This window comes from Protomyctophum bolini (assembly GCF_963924005.1).
Source record: "Protomyctophum bolini genome assembly, chromosome: 24".
Taxonomy (NCBI): Eukaryota; Metazoa; Chordata; class Actinopteri; order Myctophiformes; family Myctophidae; genus Protomyctophum; species Protomyctophum bolini.
This window is the reverse complement of record NC_137885.1, coordinates 14,702,996-14,728,305: the sequence shown is the minus strand read 5'-3', so window position 1 is coordinate 14,728,305 and position 25,310 is coordinate 14,702,996. Positions and strand designations below refer to the sequence as shown.

General features: G+C 44.4%; 2 protein-coding genes across 2 annotated transcripts in view; both read left to right on the top strand.

Annotated features, from left to right (window-relative positions):
• The window catches only part of LOC308311783 (R3H domain-containing protein 1-like), a 68,147-nt gene extending 56,056 nt beyond the window's left edge, over positions 1–12,091 (top strand). Inside the window, exons 19-24 of the mRNA XM_080758561.1 lie at positions 2,095–2,201; positions 5,432–5,634; positions 7,010–7,175; positions 7,589–7,686; positions 8,105–8,180; positions 9,710–12,091. Coding sequence (XP_080614687.1) covers positions 2,095–2,201; positions 5,432–5,634; positions 7,010–7,175; positions 7,589–7,686; positions 8,105–8,180; positions 9,710–9,933 — 874 coding nt within the window. The 3' untranslated portion in view covers positions 9,934–12,091. The remainder of the gene's footprint in view (positions 1–2,094; positions 2,202–5,431; positions 5,635–7,009; positions 7,176–7,588; positions 7,687–8,104; positions 8,181–9,709) is intronic.
• Positions 12,092–12,555: 464 nt separating this feature from the next.
• Positions 12,556–15,465, top strand: LOC308311565 (uncharacterized protein). The gene is made up of 3 exons (XM_080758298.1): positions 12,556–12,825; positions 13,731–13,825; positions 14,156–15,465. Exons 1-3 carry the CDS (start codon positions 12,633–12,635, stop codon positions 15,251–15,253), a joined length of 1,386 nt encoding a protein of 461 aa, XP_080614424.1. The 5' UTR covers positions 12,556–12,632; the 3' UTR covers positions 15,254–15,465.
• Positions 15,466–25,310: the final 9,845 nt, after the last annotated feature.

The following is a 25,310-nucleotide window of genomic DNA, read 5'->3' as shown; positions in this document are numbered from 1 at the left end:
TTGAAGAGCCACTGCGCCGACTTGATCGTTAATTGCTTGTCATGAAAATCCACTTTAAAAGGACGTAATCGCTTGTCGGAGTGTTCAAAAATATTCCAAAGTGGCGATCACAACAACAGAGCGGAGAAGGAACGTGCGCGCTTGCGCGCCACCGCCGCCATTGTAATGCATTGGGCCTCAGAACCCCCTGCATGCCGGTGCGACGGATGTTTTTGCGATGACGTCATCAAAACGCGCCACCTATCCCACTCTGTCCGATGGAAACCCTGTATGACTTAAAACGTATTAAAAACGCGGATTAAACAATGAAAACATAACTCGGTCAGTTATTGGGAGGGAAGCTGTTCTACAGTCAATGAACTTGTGTAAGTCGTGTTCAGGAGTCAGAGTGTTAAACATAACTGTCTTTGTTTAGGGCAGTAAATGCCAATGTAAGACGTCATCTGGCTGATATATATGCTGGCTGCGCCCCTCACTTCACACGAGTGTGAGGTTTTTTTTGGATGATAATAATTGTTTTGCCTATAATGACAATGCCTATATTGACTCTTAAGCCCAGTTGATAATTAATATTTTTCAAGTTCAACGAGACACACCACAGTTATTTTCAAGTATACTGTAAATTAGGCTTTAGGGCTCATGACTGCATATCATTCACTCTCATGCTCCTATACTGTCTCTACTTCCTCCAACTGAGAGAAGGTGCAAGGCCAGTCCACTCCAGAAATATTTGCAAAGTCCAATTAAGCCACAGCTGTTCTCGCGTTTTAAAAGTTTTAATTTGCTTCCTGCTGAAATACTTCAGTACAGCCCTACCTATCAACATCACCTCAATGCAAAGAAGGCTATCTTGACTCGACTTTGAAACAATTTGCGATCGCGGTCCTGTTGTGCGTTCGGTGAACTGGCCTCTTCGTGATCGCCGATGAATCAGCGCTCCGAGAGCCTGTTTGAGGTGCTGTAGTCAATTTCCCCCGTTAGTCCGTCCGTCGGTGTGCTGGAGGTCTCCCGTGACGCCTGATTGATGGAACAAGTCATGAGAAAACCAAACGTGTAATTAATATCTTCCGCCGCGGGCCCCAATCAATCTGGGAACAGACAGTGGGATTAGTGATGCCTGATGGTGTCAGGGTCATCGAGCATGCACATGTCCACAGGCCAACACAAGCACAAAGTGTAGACGGCTAAGCATGCACGCACGCGCGTTCACACGCACACACTGCACTACACGACACTGATGAATAACACCGAAGGACACTTTCTCACCGTCCCTGACTGTTAAATGAGGCTGTTGTTTGGTTTTTGTAGGGCAGTCCGTGTGGGAGTGATTTATATAGCATTGTCAGGACAGCTCGGCGCTCTCCCATGAGGACCCGCTGCCCAGCTGCAACCTGCATTTCACCAGCCTCAGCACAGCACGGGGAGCTGCTGGAGCGTTGGTGTTGCACCGGCACAACACTCGCTTTACAGATGTGTCTCGTTCGGACCGACTGCATGCGCAAATTGCTCACACTCGCATGCGATTGTGTGGTGTTCAATCTCGCACGGACCCTGCCCTGTTCTCTGTGTCACCTAAAGAATGATATTTGTACATCATTTGTAATCGGACCAGCAGCGTGAGGGGGAACAAGACATAAGTAGGTCATAGTGGCTTACTGTCGGTGTAAGCCAAGCAACTAGGGCATCTGTCCCCTTTATAGTGCACTAGACCAGCGCTTTTTTCTTTTTCATTTCATTTTGAGAACCCTCTGTTTTAATATGCATGAATTAGGCCACAGACGGACCCCCATAACTCTAAGAGTTACAATCCTACAGTAAAAGAGTCCATTTGGTTACTACAGTAACTACCTACCAATCATTTAGCTGGGCACCCCCTGCATCCCCCCTCAAGGACCCCCCTGGCTGGAACCCCCTCGAGGGCATCGAGAACCACTGTGTGAACACTAGAATATTGATGCAGCACGACATGATTTTCTTTATATGTCGACACACCGTGTGAAATCTCTGAGCACATTCACTGAAGTGTGTGTGTGTGTGTGTGTGTGTGTGCGTGTGTGTGTGTGTGTGTGTGTGTGTGTGTGTGTGTGTCCACAGTTCGACAGTGAGTTTCTTGCCCGCCCAGGCTGTTGAGCAGCTTCAGTTCCCCCAAGCCGCATCGCCCTGTGTCTCCCAGCAGCATACAGGAGGACAACAGTATACAGGTACTGACCCTGCCAGCCCCCAAAAGACCCAGCCTAGCCACAAAGTTATCATAATGACGAAAATACGTTATCAAGCATCTTCAGTCAGAGAACCAGCGTCATTAACACATTTAGACCATCTGAAAATATGTACTGTAGTTCCAGTGACCTCCCCAGAAGCAAAGATACAAGTTAAAAATATTCGCTGTGAATATATATTCAAAGCAGATCTACAAGCTTAGATCTTATGCTATTTTTCAATAGCTAAAATATAACATAATGCTTAAAAACACCTAAAGGGGTTCCCGTCCTGAATGTCCTATGGAAGTGGAGCATCGATCAGGTACTGGCTATAAGCTCCCGGGGGACCTCAAGACATACCCTTGACTGCAGATCCCTACAGAGGTGCTGTTCTGGAATTAACGCCAACTTCTGCTGGAGATTGGCAGGCAGACCAATCAATACGGAAAAGGACAAAATCAGGCCAATCAATCTTGGAATAGACTGACTGTCAGACAACTCTTCCACCATCTTGAAATGCTACAGATGTACAGTAACTCCTGAAAGTCGCGAACAGAAGCCGTCATCTGTGTGTCATTTGCCATTCACAAAAATTGCGTTTTAATATTTGAATATTGTGCGATCCAAGAGACTGCCTTGCATTTGACCACTTAAACACTATAACACTTCAGTTGACACCGGGGGTCCCCCAGTCTAGCCTTATGCCTGAAACTCTCCCCTTGTCAAGCAGGGGTTCTCTTTTTGGAAGAGCAGTATAGGACATGAAACTTAAGGAGTGCAGCTTTAACATCTGCTCCTGCTGCCTCCTACTACTACTGCTACTACTACGATATCCTATTGACAAACATGGAACACAGGAAATGACCCTGTAGTACTAGGGTCTCATTAGAAACGGCCTAAAGTCCTAATGTTAGCATGGAGCCACACAGGCTTTCGTTGGAGCTCCAGAGCACACGCTGTCGATATCAATATAACAAAAAAGAAAAGGAAGAAAAGCTGTGTAAAATTCTGTGCTCGCATAATAAACTAGAAATGCACTCTGTCGAGGTGACATCTTGCACCTTGCACACAAGTAGGCCATACATGGACACATGTATGGCATGTAACATGTACGTATAGTTGGCACCTGCCGTACCCTAGCCTAGGGGTCCGAATATGTTCGTAGATGGCAGAAAAATAATTCAAAGGCATGCTATAGAATAGATGGCAGCTGAGGGCCTCTATACCCCCAGAAGATGTCCTTCCAGGGTCAAGTGAAGTAATGTTTCAGGTCTCATTCATCACCGGGCTGCTCTACTCTGATCCAATTAACCACTTATTATACATCATTGACCGGGGTCCCCCAGGGCCCTATCCTTGGCCTTTTTTGTTTGAGGGGCGCTAGCCTCTCCTATGCCCAGCGTCCCGGGTTTGTGTAAACACAAACATTGGCTTGTGATTGGCTGATCACCTCCATATCGATGGTTTGATTGGCTGAGCACACAAGTACATAATGAAGATAAAAGTGAGGGCAGAAAAGTGAAGACGCCCAAAGTGATTGGCCGGAATGACATTTGTGATGAGCACGGAATGTGATGTATGATGATAAGAGCGCCCCTCACTTCACACGGGTGTGATTTGTTTTCCTTCAACACCAAATCTCTCTGACAAGATATAGCTTGAAGAGCTGCTTATTTTCACCAAATATTTTGCCAAACGTCATGGACCTATTATGACATGCCCAGCACGTACGGTACAGGGACGCTAGGGTGGTTAAAACTGTCAATCTAAAGCTAGATTTTATATCGCGAGAAATATGCTGTTCATCATCTCCATTGGTGGAGAACTTTTAAGTGCCATCTCTCACATTTGCATTACCCTTGAGATTGCTTCCAGGCAACATTGTCTTTGTCTAGAGGCATGCGTGCGTGCGGCCGTGCACACACATGCATGTTTGTGTGTATGTGTGTGTGTGTTGGGGGTTCGGAGTGGGGAGGGGTGTTATCTCCCTCCTAATGACCTTTTATTATTCATGTCTGATGACTATGAGGGAGAAATAGACAGAGCCATCATTTTCAGCTCATCTGTAATGAGGTCGGCTGGAGGTCCAGCAAGGGCTCCTACCTGCAGCCTCCTCCTGTAAACACATTTAATTGGCTAGTTTGGGTCCAGAAATAATCACCTGATTAAGTCGGAGCAGAATCCATTGTCCTTGCTGGTTTATTACGCGCCGGCCGGTCTTTAATAATTCATAAATCAACAGTGCCTTTGGCTGAGCAAAGTTTGCATACGATTAGAGCTCAGAGAGCAACTGGGCTAAGCTTTATGTTAACAGTTAGCTAATTAGATTTGAATGTATTATAGGCAGAAACACGCAGGAGTTGTGAGAAACATTTCCTCATTGTGAAGCTCTCTAATGTACACATGTAATATACCCGCCCCCAGCAAACACACACACACACACACACACACACTCTTACTGTACCAACAGTAAAGGCAAAATTAATTGAGCAATTTCCGCCGTAAATTATTTTGCCCGGGGCATGTTATAGCACGATGACAGGGTCACCTCATGGTTACAAAGACTGTAAGTGGAAAAATCGATCAGTTACACTTGACAGATACAATCAAGTGTCAGCGCTATACGTACATGTCCCTGACCGCCGACTGTACTCTCGAGGCACTTTTCTGAAACTAAACCTGTACTTTGAGATCTGTAGAGGTCAATGAAATGTGGAGCAACTAATGAAATAACCAAGCCACACGAAACACTTTGCAGTCAGGAATGTGTGCCTTTTCATTATCAGCATTTAACCACTTAAACCCTATGTACTTAGTTGACCAGGGTCCCCCAGGGTTCTATACTAGAGACTCTGATATTTAGCCAAAGAATAGCCGATCTACAAGCGCACAATGAGCTTATAGATCAGCTGCTTTCGGACCACTTTTTAGCCTATCATGTTCACGATAAAAAACCACAGGCTTTCATTTTCGCATTGCAACTTTTCAGGAATGGAAAGCTTGCAGTTTCTATTAGCTCGGATTCCCCATCGATGATGTCACTGGACGGGTTTCTGAACTGGCCACAGCCCTCCTATGAGACACAGACCGAGTAGGAAGAAATTGTGGCATTTTATCATGAACATTAGTGAGGACCAATTATATGAAGGTTCTGACTCCCGCTTATATTACTTTTCTGCGAGTCCCCCTGATCACATGGTCTGCTTATACGCGTGTGTGTCTGAGAGCAGGGGTCCTCCCGCCGCCACCACCCCCAGGTAGTGGGATGGTGATGATGCAGGTGACGGTGCCATCCAGCCACCAGCCGCGGCCCCACTCGCCCTGCCAGAGGAAAGCGTTGGCTCACAAGTACCCCGGCAGCCAGGAACCCCACCATCGCAGCCGCAGGCTAACAGAGCCGCCACCACCACTAGCGCCTCTGGAGAGCCCCCAGGTACCAGTGGTGGAGAAAAGTACTCACAATTCAGATTTAAGTAAAATTATGCAATATAGAAATACTCTGTTACGAGTAAAAAGGAATTCAAAATGTACTTGAGTAGACGTACAAAAGTATTGGCATCAAAAAGTACCAAAAGTCAACGTAGTCAAAGTAAACGTTATGCAGAATGTCCCATTTCACGTTTTTTAAATGTATTAAATATTTTGGAAATGGCTGTACAAGCTCACAATCTACAAGCTATTCAAATGGCTGAAATGCATTTATGGCTCAAGAGGCTAATGTATGTTTTGTAATAATAAAAATCTAAATATATGCTACAAAGTAACTAGTAATTATATTTGGGTCTGAGAAGTAAATGTACTTAGTTTCTTTCCACGACTGCCAGGTACAAGCGTTGCCTGCGAGAGCTAACTGAAAGGCCAGCCAAGAATGTCACATTCTCCGTCGTCATGGAGTATATATACCAGTGGTTTTCAACCCTTTTCATATCAAGGACCATTATACATTATTTATTTGGCATTTGAGCCACAGGCCACCATTTGATGATATTTAGCCTCTCTATTATATTATGATGTCGTTGGATAAGACTGTGTCCACAATTACGTGCCGTATTGATCAAAATAACTATATTGTGTCGAATTCTTGTAAATTAAATAATGTAGATTTTTAACAATTATTTCACTCTTGAGAGCATAAAATGAAACCAAATGGACCCGGAAGGCTCCATTTGGTTTCATTTTACGCTCTCAAGAGTTAAAGAGCGATAATGGTACATTTGGTTACCAACTCCCATCATTTAGCTGGGGACCACCTGGAACCCCCCCCCCCCAAGGTCCACTGGTTGAAAACCACTGGTATATATGTTTCTTTATGAATGATGTGAAAATAGTCACAGACGAGTTACTGAGAAAAGAAAAAAGATTTTCAATTCATGTAAATGTCCGGTCAGGTCGGGGAATAGAGGGATGAAAATTGAAATGTGGAGATACAAGGTTTCTGCCTGAGAGCAACGATATCCATTATTTGGTAAACCCCACCATCTGGTACTCTGGGCAGGTTTTATAACATTATTGAATAGGACACACACACACACACACACACACACACACACACACACACACACACACAGTATTGTCTTAGTCTAGTGTCAGTTTGTAATGGTACTGTACATTAGGGGAGTGTCTATGAAATTCTACATCAAAGACACTTACTCAAACAAGACGAGAGAAAACGAAGAACCACTTTTCCCCTAAACTACTGCACCGATGAGGCTTGTGTTTTTGAAATGGAAGTCTTATTACGTCCTCTCCTGTGCTGTCCTGTCCTCTTCGGCCTCCTCCTCCTATACTCCTGGTGTGTTTGTCTGCAGAGCAGAGTCCAGCAGGCCAGCTCTCCCTCCCCGGTTCCGTCTCCGTCACCGGGCCTCCTGGGCGGCCTCAAGGGCCTCCCCTCGGGCCTCTCGGCCATCTCCATCATGTCCCACCAGCATCAGCACCACCACCACCTCCCTCCAGCCTTCTGCCCCAATGGACAAGGTCAGCTTCAGGGACTGACCCCTGCATCAATCTGACTTGACATGAGATGGAACTTTGTTGATACCCCCCCCCCACACACACACACACCGACAAACTCACAAGTGGGATTATAGATCGCTATTTGGCGTAGAGAGGGGACACTGGTCAATGAAGTATATAGGTTTTAACTGCATAATTATACTGTAATTCAGCATTATATATTATACTAATTATAAACGATACTGATGTCACAGGTCTCTCACAATGTCTGTTGACTTTATCAAGTTGAAAATAAACTCTAAACTCTTTTGTATGCGGTGGTGCAGTGTACGTACATAGGCTAACGGATTCAGCCCACCAGGAAGGCTTTAAAACAGATGTGGAAAAGTAGTGTTTCCTGGTGATGATGATGTGGTTTGAATTGTCACCTTCAGGTGAAGGACATTACCCTCTGCTGGGACAACCTCTTCAGTACAAACCTCCTATGGGACCACCACTGATCCATGCAACACACATGATGGCCAACCACCAGGTAGCTCTACAGCTGCCCCATTGCATCAATGCCATTCATGTTAGTTTTTCTAAAGCCAAGGTTGCTATTTTGCAATCAACTGGAGTAAACTTTTCAGAACGGCTTCGGCTCCATTTCAGAGATGCTCAATTGTGTGTTGAAAATGGCCACAGCAATACCTTTAAGCACTCAGCCACTGATGAGCATGTCTGTCCAACGCTTACTTTATACTCCATCGCACGAAAAGTGCTGATTTTCAAGCTGAATTGTTAGCTTGACAGTATGTTATTTTTATCAGTTATTTATACTTCCTATATCTACAATCTCACAATGTAGGCTACCGCATCGGTGAGCTTGTAGATCGGCTATTTTCATTATTTACGAAAGGAAGATGAAATTTGTGTCTATTATATTATTAACAATGTGTATCCTCCTTTAGGCTCACATGGGAATCTGGCACGGCAGCCAAGGCAGAAGGACCGGCAGGAAGACCGTGGCTACAGATCTCAGTGTAGGTGAACCAGGTAATAGGAACTCTGGACGGGAAGCCTCCGCTAGCGGAGACTGACGACGACGGGACGGACTCTCTGTCTGGAGAGACTCCATATATTTTATCGGAGGCCTCTGGTCATTACTGGCCTCCCAACCGTGTAAAATGTGAGCATGTCATGCACTTTCACAGATAAGGAGAGGCATTTTCAAATTCATTCCGGCGCTCTCCCGAGTCCTGACAAAGCATGAGATATCAGAGTGAAGAGCTCTTCCCGGGCGTTTCACCCGGGGTGTAGACTGCACAGAGAGTCACCAACACTTAAGTCGTGGAATTTCTCGAATGAAATAATGTTGGGTTTTCTTTTTCTTTTCTCCCCACCCCCCTCAAACAGCTGTTGGGCAGAGAGTGGAAATTCACATCGCAGATTGTGAGGGTTAAAAACCAATTGCTATATAGGCTATTTAGCAGATTTACGGCCATGCAACATCAAGTTTCCTACGTTTTTTTTCCTTCCTTTTTTTCGTGGTCAGAATATTCTTGCTGCGCTCCACAGTAGTGGAAAAGGTGTTTGTGAATGTAAGCAGAATTAAATTACAGACGGGGCACAATTCACACCTGGTAGTGGAACCTGCAGCCCCCAGCGGTATTAAGAAAGTGCTGATTATTCCAAATATTGTATCGTAGCTTCACACTTTTTTTTTTTCCTCTTTTTTTTATTATTCAGGTGTTGTCCCTGTGAAATGGCCCTTCCACTATAATAGATACTGTAAGAAAATAGGCTCATATCCAGGTGGTCTATCTTTATACTTTGCTAAAATTTCAGAAATTAAGACAAAAGAGACTAATTCTTAGATTGAACAACCATGCCTTTTTTTATCACCACTTAAACCCTGTGCACTGCGGTGCCCCCAGGCGTCTGTACTTGGCCCCTCCGTTTTCCTTCTACACCAAAAATATCTTCGCCGAAAATAGTACATACGCGTTTCTCACAAAATGTTCACCGATTTTCACCATCACCGAATATTCATCTGTTATGACAGGACACTAGGGTTCATGTGGTAAGTTAGTTCAATAAGCTTAAACTGTAAATGTTGCCACTTAACGTCACACCCCCTGGACGTCAGAACCGTCTTTTCAGTGATTACATATGAATGGTTCTATGTTGCTAGGCAACAGATACCCGGCGGAAATGAACTGGAAGTGAAAAGTCTGTCTCCGTCCGCCTTTTTTATTCAACAGCCCATAACTAAAGAACCGATGATCGCAATTACATATTGTATTTTACGATTGAAAGAAAATACAAAGACATATCACTCTACACAACGTTTTCACTAGACATGTCATGTGGCAGCCAAGTCTATGGACTTTTAATGTTTGTCTTATTCACGTGCTCCCTAAAATCAGCAAGCTCCCCAAAATGTACAAAACAGGTGAATATTGAAGTCTCCATTTGGTACCAACGTGCCAAATGGATGCTGGACAATCCATCATCACTGGCTCACTCGTACATCTACGCCTCACGGCGCCGTCTGTCCGTTTGTTCGTGTGCAGTGAGCGGACGGATTCTGGAGGTGACAGACCTACCAGAGGGCATCAGCTGTGGCGAGGCCCACCGTCTCCTGGGAGAGCTCTGCCGAGGCGGCGCTATGATCAAATGGCTGTCTGAACGCCAGCCCCGGCCACAGGACGAATCCGCAGCCAAGAAACAGGAGTCTCCCGTCCAGGAGCTTCCCCCCGGCAGCTGCAAGCCTCCGAGAGACCTGGCGTCGTCATAACACCATCCTGGCCACCTTTCCCCTCCAAATCCGCTGCACAGAGCGCCCTGCTCCGACGTAGTGGCCCTCAGCCCTCTCAACGCTTTTCAAACTGCAAACGAGTAACCAACAGGAGCTGCGTGATTCAACGATCCAGGCCAACGCACACAGTAGCGCTGACTCACTCAGTGCAAGAGATGGGGGTGCAGGATCCCAAAAGGAACACTGAACACTGAAGCGCAGGCCTTCGCTGCCACCCATCTTTTGCCAAAGTTCGACACTTGCTCCTTATTTGATTGTTTTGAAGTGTGTTTTTGATTTGTTTTTGAGTTTGTGAAGCTGGGGGTAAAATCTACCAACCAAACCGATGATGAATTGTGGCTATTCTGTGTCTGTATATTTTACCAGCCACTTGAACAGATAACTGAACAGTCAAAAAAAGATCTAGTTGCACCGGGGAAATCATTGGCATGGCTGAAGGTTTGGAGGATATTAATACAATTGTAGGCAAGAGAGATTACTATTCTGTTCTGCTGTCTTAAAAATAATTGCACTGTAAGAAAATTATCAGTCAAGGGCACCTAAACTTTTACAAGTTCTCAAAACCATGCAAAATATTATTTCGTTAAGTCTGTCTCACCACCAGCAATGCTTCTCCGTATGAGATATTCGTCGGCTTTACGTCACTCAGCCAGCCACATTAAGTCTGATTTATGGTTTGTTCAGCATTATTTCTCACACCAAAAATGTCCTGTCTACAATTTCATGACGCGTTGTAGATCGCAGCTTGTAGATCAGCCGTTCACGGGGGTGGGGGGGGGGGGGGGGGGGACACCGGCATGCAACAAAGTATAAATCAGCCGTTAATAGGTGCCCAACTGGATAATGCGTTAATAGTCTTTATGCTCACTTTTGTAAATGAGAAACCTCCGAAAAAGACACTCAACGAGGTTACAGACAGACACATTAGTGTGGTGTGCATTTGTTTTGTTTTACATTGAAATTGCAGTCACTATATCGAATGATAATGTGCATTATTTTATTTATTTTTTAACAAATCTCCTGTTGGCTGTATCATAGCTTGGACGTAAATGCTGTCAACGTGTTGTCATGTCAACCTGATGTCGATGTTGTCACGTCTGACGTCAACATACTGTACAACTGACAGCCTTCAGTTAATGCGTCTAAAATTAGGATGATTAGAGACAATGGTGATTTGGTATGCTGCCGAATACACTATAGCAGTGGTTCTCAAAGTGGGGTCCTTGAGGGAGTTCCAGGGGGTCCCCAGCTAAATGATAGTTACCGGTATGAACCAAATGAACCCTTATGGGTCTGTAACTCTGAGAGTGTACAAATGATACATGGTATACGTATCATTTACGTATCATAATGATACGTGTACTAGTGTACGTGGTGGTTCCATTTGTACACTCAAGAGTTAAATTAACAATATTTTACAATATAAATTGGTCCCAGAGATAGAGATGCCATTAAAAGGGGGTCCGTAGACTAATGCATGTCAAACTGGGGGTCCTTGAAATTAAATGGGTTGAGAATCACTGCTAGAGCCGTAGAAATCTTCTCTTATGGGGGGTCCCTGGCATATCTCTTCAAATGGGGGGTCCGCGGGCTAATTAGTGTAAATTTGAGAGTCCTTGACATGAGAAGGTTTGGGAATCACTGCACTATAGCATCTTAAACATCTTGGATATGAGAATGGGGTTTTCTGTGCCTTTTGAAATATACAACTGGTGGACTGTATAGCTTTCTCAAAACTCCTAACGGATTTCGCTTGTAAAAAATAAAATAAAATAAAGTAAAAGGTGAACCCTATACAGTATACGCTGAATAATATATATATCTGCTACTTGAATTATTTAATGCCACCTTTCCACACACTGAATGTTACATACATTTGCACTTGACATTACGAAAGTTATGGTCATTTTTTTTGCGGGGGGGGGGGGGATGTTTTGGTGTTCGCCTGCATACGTTTCATGTTTAACATGAAAAATCCCATCCTTGTTCTATTATTTTGGCTGAGCCAGATTATTTTATATTGAAGTGATTGTTTATATCTTATTGAGACTTCATTTGAAGGGCCACTTGCTTGATAAAGTGCACATGGTAAAACGGCTGAATTCATCACCCTAGTACTGTTTCTATTTAAGTTTGTGCTCAATTCACGAGGGTGTGGCCTGCAAGGTCTCATGTGACTTGTTAATTAACTTATGTTTACTGAATTTAATAAATGTTTACATCACGTGAGTCTGAAATGCATTATTTTCCAAGGACAAACTATTATAACTATTAAATAATTTGAAGGGAGGGGACTGTCTGGGAGGTCTGTAAATTATGGGCATGATGGTCTACTCTAAAGTCAGCAGAACCGCAACAATAAAAGGTAGACAGTGACCCCTGCTGGACTAGAATTCCTATCGCAGCTACATGCAGCATGAAGCGCTGTATCGGGATCTGTCCACCAAAGAAAAGTCCCATAATGTATAAACGGGACTAAAAGTCCTGGAACTGATCTCAGATCTGTATTCTGTATCAACGCGGACACAAGGTGGGACTATAGATCTTGGCCTAGACTAGAGGAGAGGCCATGGCTGCCTGAAACGAAAGTGAAAGGAAAGTAAACAATCCTCGCGACAGAAGCAGCTGCAGTTGATTGTTGTTGTTGTGTTAATGTGGTCGCTGTTAATTCAGAGAATATGGAGAGAATGAACAGGATTGTGGTGGTCTCAGGAGTTCCTGATCCTGACGTCCTCCCAGTCACTCGAATGATCGACAAACTCCAGAAGCATTTCCAACAACAAAGCTCAAGAGGAGACGTAGAGGATGTAGTTGTAGAATATCCCACGCACTTGACCGGGGTAGCATTTGTCACATTTGACAATGCTGAAGGTAAACGCATTATTGTGTGTGTGTGTGTGTGTGTGTGTGTGTGTGTGTGTGTGTGTGTGTGTGTGTGTGTGTGTACACACACACACACACACACACACACACACAATTGGAGTCTGTTTACTGTTACACATGTTTTCCTAGCCTATAAGATTTTAGACTCAGATTGAAAATGTCTTAATCGATCAAATACATCTACATGTACGAGAGTCTAAATCTTAGGCTAATGTTTTCGCATTGCTACTTGACTTTGTTAATGAGAGTTTGGGAGAATTCTACATTCATTAATAAAACTCTGAACTCGATCTGGGGAGGGAGACTCAGATATTGCCTAATGAATAACAATGTGATATGAAATATAATTCGTGGACAATCAAAATATGTTGGAATTTTTTATGTGGTGTCAATTACAATGGCACACTATTTAGAAAATAAAACATTGCACTTTGTTTCAAAAAGGTTGCAATGGCAGACCCCTGATATAGGCTATACTAGCCAAGTCATAGTGATGCTCAACCTTTTAATGTACTGTAGGAACCCCCAGTTTGATATGCATACAGCCACGGACCCCCCCACCCCCTTTTGATTTTTTCTTGCGATCATGGGACCCTGTAAAATCCTCAGTCTCAGAGTGAATATAACTGGAAGCAATGCTGCATTTGGTTCCCTTTATACACGGATTACACGCACAGTTTTACAGATCCCTATAAAGTATATATTTTGGTATCTATCAGTCATTAATTATTTTGCTTACAGATCCCACATTGAAAACCACTGGGATAGGCTATCACCGCTATACTGAAATGGCCAGTGGCAATGTTGTACAGTAGTTTGCACTACCGTATATGCCTACACTGATGAAACACTCATGACGATAACGAGAGTCCAAACTGCGCTAACTGTTGCAGATGCAGAAAGGGTGGTCCGAAAGAAGTGCCATATCCTGAGAGATAAAGAGATCCCTGAGGAATGTTCCCTCACCGTGTTCCATTTCGCTCCACACGTACGTATGTTAGCTTCAAGTCATAAGAATAACCATGCCTTTCTTTTGGTTTATATTTATCCAAGTTCTCTATATGTCTCATATATATTTTACACTTCTGACTATCTGCTTAAATGTTATTATTTACTTAATGTCTACACACATTACTTAATGTGTAGACTGTACTGTGTGATCGGGTACATACTGTATAGCTGAGCCTGGTATTTTAGCTGTCCGTATGTCAAGGGTAGAAAGTGGTGATTGCATGTTGCTGTTTTATTCCATTTAAGTATGTTCAAAGCGAGAGGTCATCAGTTTGTGTGTGTTTGCTTTGTGTGTGTCGTTCCCCAGGTGTTCTTTTACGTGACAAATGCTACAGTGAACCTCTCCGAATTCGACTGTGATCTGGAGGAGCTGATCCAGAGTCTACGGTCGGCGCACAGATCTGTGCGTATTCAGCCCGTGCTTCTGGGGAGACGGGCCACGGCCGAGGGGCCTTTCAAGGCCATCCAAGCCCTGAGAGAGGACCTCATCAGCAGAGCCAACATTCAGTATGGAGAAGAGCAAGTACATTCGGAAGTAGAAGGTGCGGTTGAGAAAAATGGTAGCATTAGGTCTTTGACAGGGTCCGATAATAAGCACAGTCCGGGGCAAAGGTCGGAAACTGAGGTCGGGGATAACATTTCATCAACTCACACCAGAGCAGACAGTAATTCAGCAAGTCATGCTACACCAAATGTGGACTCCAAACTCCCTCTCCCAAAATCTGCATATGATATTTCAGTGTCACCTGCCGGAATTGAGAACATCCAAGTTACACCAACACCAAGTTACCACACAAATTCGGACTATATGAATAAACGACACAAGACCAATGCTACAGTCACAGCAAAGCCCTTTGGGCGCAGTCCCGCCGAAAACACGTTAGAATCGTCCAAGAATGACAGAGCCGTTACAGGGCGGCCCGATCTCCTCGGCGCCGGAGATCCTGGGTACTCTCAAAGAGCCATGGAGAATCTGCACGAAGAGTCTATATGGGTCGACTCCAACACGTTCAGCTACATTAAACAGTTCGACATGAGGGAGTTTGATAGGCGTCTGAGAGAGCACGGCATGTCCCTTGGGTGTGAAGAAGGTGACTCCGATCTCACGTGTGTTTCTCTGAGCGGAAGTCCCAGTACGGAGGTCCAGAGCGCCTTGGCACACCTCAAGCACCTGGTGGAGCACTGGCAGACGGCACTGAGAGTCCACGTGATCCACTTTGAGAGCATCGGCTCACCTGAGAGACAGTGGGTGTTTAAGGTCTGCGATGACGTGCACACCAGGGTCAAGGACGTCCTCTACACAGTAGAGGGTTCCTGTATCAGAGTGATCGGCCCCTCCAGAACCAGTTACCTGTTCTCCTTGCTTGTGAAAGAGGCATTTGAAGTGGACAGCACATTTGTGTAAATTGGTCTTTTTATTATTATTTATTCTTATTTAAGTGATGCAATGAGTGCAAACCAAGTGAATTGGTGGTTTGGAATTACATTTTTTGTCTTTATTCAGAAATGAAGCAGAAGGTTATGCTTGTGATTTGAAACGTCCTTTTAAAAGACATGATGCTTCTTAATGAATGAATTAAAAAACATTTCACAACTTGATCCAGCAGGATTTGCAGGATGCACTTTGACAAACTATTCTGTTTTTTGTGTAGTTAATTTAGTGAACACTGGGTGGCACCATTGCACACGGAATATTACCTCTTAACAGCAAACTGTGACCACCATTGTACTATATGAGTTATTAAGAACTGATGAATATAGTATATCGGTCAATAAAAATATAATGTTAAGTATATTAGCGTAACGCTTTCCCGGTGCTTTAATCTTTCATTTGTCATTAAGACCTGAGGTCGATTCTACAAAATGTCTTCTAGAGTTTTCTGAAAAACCTCATGTTTCTATGTCAGTGGTTCTCAAACCTTTTCACGTCAAGGACCCCAAAATTAATATGTAATTGGCTGCCGACCCCCATCTGAAAATATGTTGTTTCAGGGACCCCCCAGAAGCAAAGATTTGAGTTAAAAAAAATCGCTCTGAAAGAATATTTATTAAAATTCCTGCGCCACATTTTCATGATTTTTCAAAAACAAAAGCAGATCTACAAGCTCGTAGTGCGTCACTCTGTGTAGATCTTCTCTTTTTCAATAGCCAAAATATAACATAATGCTTAAAACACTAAAATGGAAAATAAACATGGTACGCCTCGAAAACATTTAGTTGCTTCTAAATTGTATTAAGTCCATTCATTTTCAGTGGAGTCACTCACCCTGGGTTTACATTCATAGTAGCAAGATTTATGCAGCAACTATGCGATCCAAATTATGTCCTGTCAACAGTGATGGTCGCCTCCTAACTTGAAAAGATCATAATTTTCACAGCAAATCACCCAACAACAGACACTGACCTGTCTCCCACAAGACCCAACAACAGACACTGACCTGTCTCCCACAACACCCAACAACAGACACTGACCTGTCTCCCACAACACCCAACAACAGACACTGACCTGTCTCCCACAACACCCAACAACAGACACTGACCTGTCTCCCACAACACCCAACAACAGACACTGACCTGTCTCCCACAACACCCAACAACAGACACTGACCTGTCTCCCACAACACCCAACAACAGACACTGACCTGTCTCCCACAACCATGGCTATCTACTCCGTCATCCAGAAATGATGCAATCATTGTTGATGCAATCACTGTTGAGTGCGTTACACAGATGGATGGCTGAGTTATTGTGATAACTTGAGCATCACAATTGGTTATAATCCCACAAAGAAGTCAATCGTGGGTCTGATATCAACAAGTCTGAAGTAATATCTTATCCAGTGTTAGTCGCTTGTTGGCAACTGCTTTGCTCAAGTGTTACTAGCAGTGGAAGATCAAGGAGGTTTCCTTCCAACTTACTCTGCTAGCGTGGAATGCCAAGTGGTCTAAAGCCCTGACCACACCAAAGGGTCACCATGCAACTCCTTGGGTCCAAACGGTTGCAAGGAGTTAACGCTAAAACTGTCTCGACCCACAACATGTTTTGAGATGGGTGTCCGTGGCCAATTACATATTAATTGGGGGTCCTTGACATGAAATATTGAGCACCACTGATATAGAAACATACAGTAGGTTGTTCAGAAAACTGTCATGATTTGGAAGACATTCTGTAGAATGTGGTCTCAGGTCTAAATGGGTTAAGAGGGATTACTAGTGAAATATTTGTGCATCAGGTGTATCAGAGGTGACACTTTCTCGTCTACACCCTCCCACATGGCCAACTGTATGGGGGGGACATGACTAAACATAATGATACTCATTAAAATGACATGTCAGGATTGACGAGCCAAGGCGCCAGACTCAAGGTTACTTTTGTTCCATAATGGGATTTCTCCCAGTGGAGGTGTGGGTTTGAATCACTCCTGACAAGCTCTTGTCAACAACAACAAAAATAAATCAATCAAATATTATTATTTTCAATGGGAGTCGAAAGTGACGAAACAGCCTTGCTTGATGGCTCTGTTCTGCCCTCCTACACCCATGCATGCTGGTGCTTATCAGTGTGACGTTGTCTGATAACGCGTCTCTAGGAACGGTATATTAACAGCAAGACACCTGATTGTGGAATGTGCATAATAAACAGATGGTCTTGCAGTGGTGACTTGGGAGGCGGGGGAGGTTGTTTAGCCCTGGGTATGGGGATTTTTCACTGCATGGGCCTGATAATCTAATCACCATCATCTCTGATTTTGTGACACACTAGACACTAGTATGACTAGGCCATGGCCGGGAGGTTCTAACCCAGATGGTGGGGCTACTGTAGGCCATGGCCGGGAGGTTCTAACCCAGATGAACCCAGATCTACAAGCTCATAGTGTGCCAACGAGTGGCGCGCTATGAGCTTGTGGATCTGCTATTTTTCAATAGCTAAATTATAACATAATGTTTAAAACACCAAAAGGGGTTCCCACCCAAAATGGGTTAATAGCACAGGCAGACTCTTCACTAGAGCATGTCCGAAATAAATGTCAGAGCTGCCTGAAATTGTAATGTAATGAAATATGAAATAAATGCTTAAACACAGAAGTGAACCTTTCAAAATCTCTTCTCCTATGCAACTCATGCCCTTGTACCTGTGAAGCACCGGATCAGCCGTTTCAGGCTTGAGGCGCGTTGGTAGTCTCACTTTGTTCCCAAACAATATGTCAATTTGAAGCTATGATTCCCTGTGTCACATCGACATGCATATATATATATATATATATATATATATATATATATATATATATATATATACCGGTATATATATATGCATGACGATGTGATCATAGCCTCACACGCATTCAGATGGCATTCAGACAGTGATGATGTTGCCATAGAAACACAGCTGAAATGTTATCAAGGAGACCATTAGCTGGAGCTCTTGAATAGGACAAAGAGGCCGCCTCGTCTTTGCCTCTGACAAAAGACCCTTTCACTATAAGACCTTTAAGCACTGCTTTCCCCTCTCGTACCTGCAGTATTTGCCTCCTGATTGAGGCTCTTCGCCACTCTGAGCTACGGTGTACGATGTCCATGTTTTGGATGATAAAGGGGACAAGACCTCCACCGTAGATGCAGGGAGGGGGGGGGGGGGGGGCAGCGAGGAGTGGTGCTCCTTGAAATAAGTGGTGGAGTGCCATGCATAGTGGAAATAAAGGACAAGAGACTTGTAGGGAAGCACAGATCTACAGCCAAATCTGAAATGTTCCTTTTAAGTCCCTCCCCCAGACATGTTTTAGTGTAGGTATGTGCAAATACTCTGCTTTGATTAACATGTTTTTCCCACATTTAAGTCTGAAAAGGGGGATGAGGTCTACTCTTTCTCCCTCATTGAGAGCAAATATTACAGGCCTCATGACCTCCCCTCCCCCCCCCCCCCCCCCCCCACACACACACACACACACACAAGGCAAAGTGGATTCAGGTTTCAGCAAGTGGCCAATTACCATATTGGACCATGATTGGTTTGCGTGATTGGTGTCATCATCACTCAGACAGATTTGAGGAAGTACGGTACAGAGAAGCTCATCATCAGCTCGCTTGAATGAAAGTGAAAAGGATGCTATGTTGCCATGTTCCGCACATGAAGCAGTCTGTATAGTCAGTCATGTCCCCAAGCCAGAGTTTACACCCATAATATATATAATTACACCCAATATGTAACATTGTGTGCCGTGTGCAGTGTTGCCAACTTAGCGGATTTGTCGTCATATTTAGCTTCTTTCCAGACCCCCCTAGCGACTGAATTAGTGAAAAGCTTCTGGCGAGAAATCTAGCTTTTTTCCCCTGGTGAATTGGGGACAAATCGTGTTGACAGGCGCCAGATATGCGCCAGAGATAAAATCTTTTTTTTTTTTTTCTCAGCCTCAAATCCGCGAAATTGGCAAAACTAAAAGTGGTCGGCGCGTCTGGTCTGGCTCACAGGTCACAGCAGGCTCAGTGGCTTCCTCGGCTCGGTTATGTGCACACTGCACAGACTGTCTACCAGTGCTTCCTCCTTTCTTGCTCTGCCTAGGCGAGTGCGCTCCGGTGCGGTATTTCCGAACGCGCCCCTCGAGCTCGACAGAGCAAGAAAGGAGGAAGCACTGGCAGCTCAGTTTAGTCTGCTAGTAAAAAATAAAATACACACTCGGATGCATAAAGTATTAACCTTCTAATTCCTGTATGGATCGGAACAAAATAGCGTTCTAAACATTAGTTAAATTGAGGTATGTTTTTTTTTAATATTACAATGAGTTTAAACGATGTGTTATCAAATGAAGAGATGATACAAACTAAGTGCACTAAGGGGCGCCTAAAAGTCGCTAGGGACGCAAAAAAGTCGCTAGGGGCGGCGCGCGCTACGCGCGCGCATATCCCACCCCTGGCGACTTTTGGCGACTTTTCGAGGAGCCACTAGCTACTTCCGTTACTGGAGAGTTGGCAACACTGGCCGTGTGTGTCGCACAGCAAACATAGGCAATCTATACTGCCCACAATGTGGACTTGTAGATCGCGTAGCCTCCATCTCTTATGTTGAAGCATGGACCCATATTAGTCACTAAGTGTGCATGCATGTGTCTGTCTGCATCAGTCATAATACAGTATGTATGCAGGTCATTGATGTGTTTCTATGTGGTGCCACGGGTTGCAGTGACAAATTGTTCCATTATGAATGTCTTTTCAGATCATCGCCCCGCAGGGGAGGTCAAATTGGTGAAATGTCTTTTTTTGTTTTTTTTACCCCCTGCCATGGCCCTCAAATGTAGCATGGGATTGGTGACTATAGTGTGGGGGGGTTGCATGCAGGAGAAACCGAAGATAGCAGACAGAGCAAACTGTTTGTCAACTGGCTGTGTCTGCTTGAGCTGGTTTCATAGCAGTGTTGGAAATAATTCCTCTGGATTTTCTGTTTAGTGTTTTTCTCTTGTAGTGTGTGTGTGTGTGTGTGTGTGTGTGTGTGTGTGTGTGTGTGTGTCACTTGGTTTACTCTAATCAGAGGCTGAGCAATTATGCATAATTATGGTAAATGGTTATTGGTTTGTATTGCACTTTTATCTAAAGCGCTTTACGAAGTGCATTACATTCACCCATTCACACACACACACACACACACACACACACACACACACACACACACACACACACACACACACACATGAAAGGCACCAAATTGTTCACGAGGAGCATGATGCTATCGTTTCACTATCTTGCTCAAGGACACTTCGGCGCTATATTCCAGGAGCGGGGATTGCACCAGTTACCTGCAGTACCTGTGTCTGTGTGTGTGTGTGTGTGTGTGTGTGTGTGTGTGTGTGTGTGTGTGTGTGTGTGTGTGTGTGTGTGTGTGTGTGTGTGTGTGTGTGTGTGTGTGTGTGTGTGTGTGTGTGTGTGTGTTTGTACGGATTGCACCAGTTACCTGCAGTACCTGTGTGCTTGTACGCGTGTGTGCGCGTGTGAATCCACTCCAGCATCTTCACACTTAAAGTAACACTCGTGCGTTTTGCTGCACTGGCTACCACAAACCACACGAACATTGGAAAAGTCCCATCTGTTTGACCTCACCTCTCCACGGGGGAGCTAGTGGACCAATCAGCAGACTGTCCACTGTGCATGTCAAACAGCTCCAATTATTGTGGTGTAAGGAGGGAATGTGCTTCCCTGTTAAAAAAAACCTGCGCCGCCTGAGGGCCACAACGCTCACACATGGACTCCACATGGACTAGCACAAACGGATGTTTTGGTCCTCTGTGTGTGTGTGTGTGGGGGGGGGGAATCTAGCATTGAAGATTTTGCCTTTATCTTCCTAGTTAGTACCACTCATTTAGCTTGTGACTGTAACTGACAACCCAAAAGTGTACCCAACACCTTGATGTAGACCTATACTGCGCTATCTTAAATCTGATTTTTGTATACTATTTAAAATGTGTTGAGAAAGAAATGCTGCTATTTGTCTCAAAGTGACTGCAAAGAAATGCTGCCATTTGTCTCGGAAAAGCTTTATACACTGTAACGACATAGCTCTGTTTACAAAATGCTGTACCCCCTCCATATACTTTCCCCATTTACAACTGTTTTCATTGTATTTTGACACTTGCACACTTGGCAATGTAAACGTATGTTTTCTCATGCCAATAAAGCTCATTTGAATTAAATTGAATTTGATGTTGAGTAAAGTGGGGCTCAGAGCTGGGAAATGTGGAATAAACTGTAATTGGAAAAAAAATATCTAACACTTTGACAACAATGTGATTCCCTTGTTTTTGTGTTCAAGCACCACTGTTTTTTCTTAAGGTAGCCTGAGCCTGCAGGAATGAAATTGGATGGTACTAGTAGTGTACGACAATGCTTAAAATAGCTCTAGACTAGAGGCTGATGATCGGAGGTGAAGGTGATGAATGGCAACATTTGAGACAGACAGTATAAGTGAGGCAGAATTGAGATCATCAGTCTTAAACCTCATGGGACACAAGATTGATATGTGAGTGTTCGGCTCCATTAGCTCAAGAAACATACTGAAAGCACTGTGTGGGGGCCGGAAGGACGCATGAAAGATGTCTTCACATACTCGGCATGTGTGTGTGCGTGTGTGTGCGTGTGCGTGTGCGTGTGCGTGTGCGTGTGCGTGTGCGTGTGCGTGTGTGTGTGTGTGTGTGTGTGCGCGCGCGCGCGCGTGTGTGTGTGGTATGTGTACTATGTATATAAGTGCACATGTGCACGCTGGCAGCATCTTAAATGAATCTCTTGATGACGAATGGCAGTGGTTTATCGTGACGTGCTCATACTGAGAGGAACAGATCATATCATAAGTAGGTAGATCATACAGACGTTTCAGTGGTTCCCAAACTTTTCATGTCAAGGACCCCCAAATTGACACTCATTAGCAAGGGGACCCCCCATTACACAAGATATGCCAGGGACCGCCCCATATAAGATCATATTTTTACAGCTCTAGCAGTGATTTTCAACCATTTTCATTTCAAGGACCTGAATTAGGCTATCATTTCTAACTCTGGGACCCCAATGTGTATTGTAAAAGCAAAGTTAATTTAACTCAGAGTGTGCAAATGGAACGGATGGATTGGTTTCTATCATTTAGCTGGGAACCTCCTGGAACTCCCTCAAGGACCCCTAGGGGTCCCGGGACCCCACTTTGGGAACCACTGCACTACTACACAGTAACATCATCCAATGTTCATTTTATCCATCAGTACATTGTAACTCCAAGTGTGTACAAAATGTAACCAAATGGTCCCTTACAGTACAGACTACATGCTGAAAATAGCAATGCAAGCTCAATACAAGCTCACAATGTGTCGTGCTGCGACGCGTTGTGAGCTTGTAGATCTGCTATTTTCAGCAAGTGTAAAATCAGTCATTACGACTGCATCAAGGCCCGCCAAAAATACATTTTAGTCGACTAAATCAACTGTAGATTTAGTCTACTAAAATCTTATGATATCTAGTCGACTAAAACTAGACTAACACTAAAACATTCCGGCTGACTATATCAAATGTGGCTAAAACTAAATTAAAACTATTCAAGAGACTATACGACAAAAACTAAATGAGAAATTTGCTGCCAAAACACTGATAATACATCATGTAATTTCTGAAATAAATTATAGTACAAATGTCAGCATGACCTGATGGTTCAGTGGATTACAACACATGGTGGACCCATGTGGGTTCAACACGGTTGAGGCCTTGAATCCGGCTTGGGACCCTCTGTCACTTCTTTCCGACTCCCCTACCACCCCCGGTGTGTTCAATCTGTCCTTCGCACCCTATAGTTCACTAATAAATAATAATCCTCTGAAGTAATCAGCGAAAAAGTCAAAGGACGCCACCTTTGATCGTCCCTCCGGCCCGCGGGCCACTAGAACTTTGCAGCCTCATGGTGAACAGCGAGAGAGAGAGAGAGAGAGAGAGAGAGAGAGAAAGAGAGAGAGAGAGAGGGAGCACATTGGTTTGATTAGCACGACGCTTTTTTTTTACAAAGTCCCCTGGAAATGTCAGCGCAATCATCAAAAGGAGCGGTCGGCTTCATAAAGTGCTGATCAAAGGCATTCTCGACATAGCGCGCCTCCTATATTTCTATAGCTCGCGGGCAAAATGTCTGCATCTGCGAAGCATTATTGGTTTTATGGGGGTCCTCATAAGCGGAGACAGAAAAGACCTCAGAGGAGGAGAGACGAGCGACAATTTTCTCCCTCTCTTGTGCCTCCAGCTCACCAAACCTCTGCTGTGTTTGTAATAATAATATATGTAACCTTGTATTACAAGGGGATCATCTTCATCTGGTAGTAAGCTGTAATGTCAGAGTACCATGGGCTCCTATCCCTGCACCATACAGTCATGGATACAACACTACTGAAACACAATGTAGAGACATTTTTTTGTCCACACAAATACTCGGCAATCTTGTATTCGATCCTTGCACCCATCCCCCACCCGCCGATCCACCTATGAGGCTACAGAGACCTCTGGCCACTCCAGCACATCAAAGAGCGTTTGGAATGAACCTCCCTCCCCCAACGCCCCCCGCGGAGCCGCAGACCCACCTTCATCACATACGGACGGCACAGGCTCACCCGGACCTCTCACACACACACGCACGCACGCACGCACGCACGCACGCACGCACGCACGCACGCACGCACGCACGCACGCACGCACGCACGCACGCACACACACACACACACACACACACACACACACACACACACACACACACACACACCAATGCATGTATGGAAACAGACAACTGACACACAGACACGCGCGCGCACACACACACATACACACCAACAAGTACTTATAATGTCTATAGCAAGACATCCCCTTGTATGCAAGCAGACAAATATGCATTCATATTCACATTCCTAATGACAAAATGCATATGGATTGCACTGTACTACAGAGGCACATGGGCATGCTGTACACTATATACTGTATGCACACAACGTACAATCAGCATGTGTGCAACTGTGCATCATTGTACACTTCCCTTTTCTTCTTCCCCTTCCAACCTCTCTCCATTATTATGGGCTGGGTTAGAGATCTTTGGTTCTAGTACAATGGTTCCCAAACCTTTTTATGTCAAGGACCCCCAAATTGACACTAATTATCCCGCAGACCCCCATAAGAGAAGATCTTTACGGCTCTAGCCGTGATTCTCAACCCGTTCAATTTCAAGGACCCCCAGTTTGACATGCATTAGACTACGGACCCCCCATTTAATGGCATTTCTATCTCTGGGATCCTCAATGTATATTGTAAAATCAATGTTAATTTAACTCTGATTCTCAGAGTTAAAGACCCACAAGGGTCCATTTGGTTCCAAACTTTAGCCTCATTTAGCCTGGGACCCCCTGGAACTCCCTCAAGGACCCCTGGGGGTCCCCAGACCCCACTTTGGGAACCACTGTTCTAGACCTCCATTAGTGTTGTGTGCTGGGTTATATAACCTGGTTCTAGCCTAGGTTTAGGGTTGGTCCATCTGAAAACGACGGACCCGGGAGGACCCGACGACCAGCCTTTTTTAAATTAAACTCTTTAACCTTCGGTTTGTGTTGCAAATACGTTGTAATTGCGCTCCAAAGTACATCTAGTCTGTTCTCGTTTGCAGTCAATTGAAACGCAGTGAATCCCTGTTCAGTAATGCCAGTGATCTGCAGTGTTTAAACTAAGCACTAGTACTTGTAAGGAGACATGTTCATTAAACTTAAACTTAAATGCCACACGGGTCATCTTTCTGGAGTACTGTATTAGTGATAATATGCTGGTGTTGATAGGATCATTGCTCTGAATTACCCACGTCTTGAATGATGTGATCTGAGGAGTGCTGTAATAGAGCCTGACATTAACAGGGAGACTTATAGGAGTTCTTAATGTCATCACTGGAATAGAGAGAGTCTGAATGACACCAGAGGCTGTTAG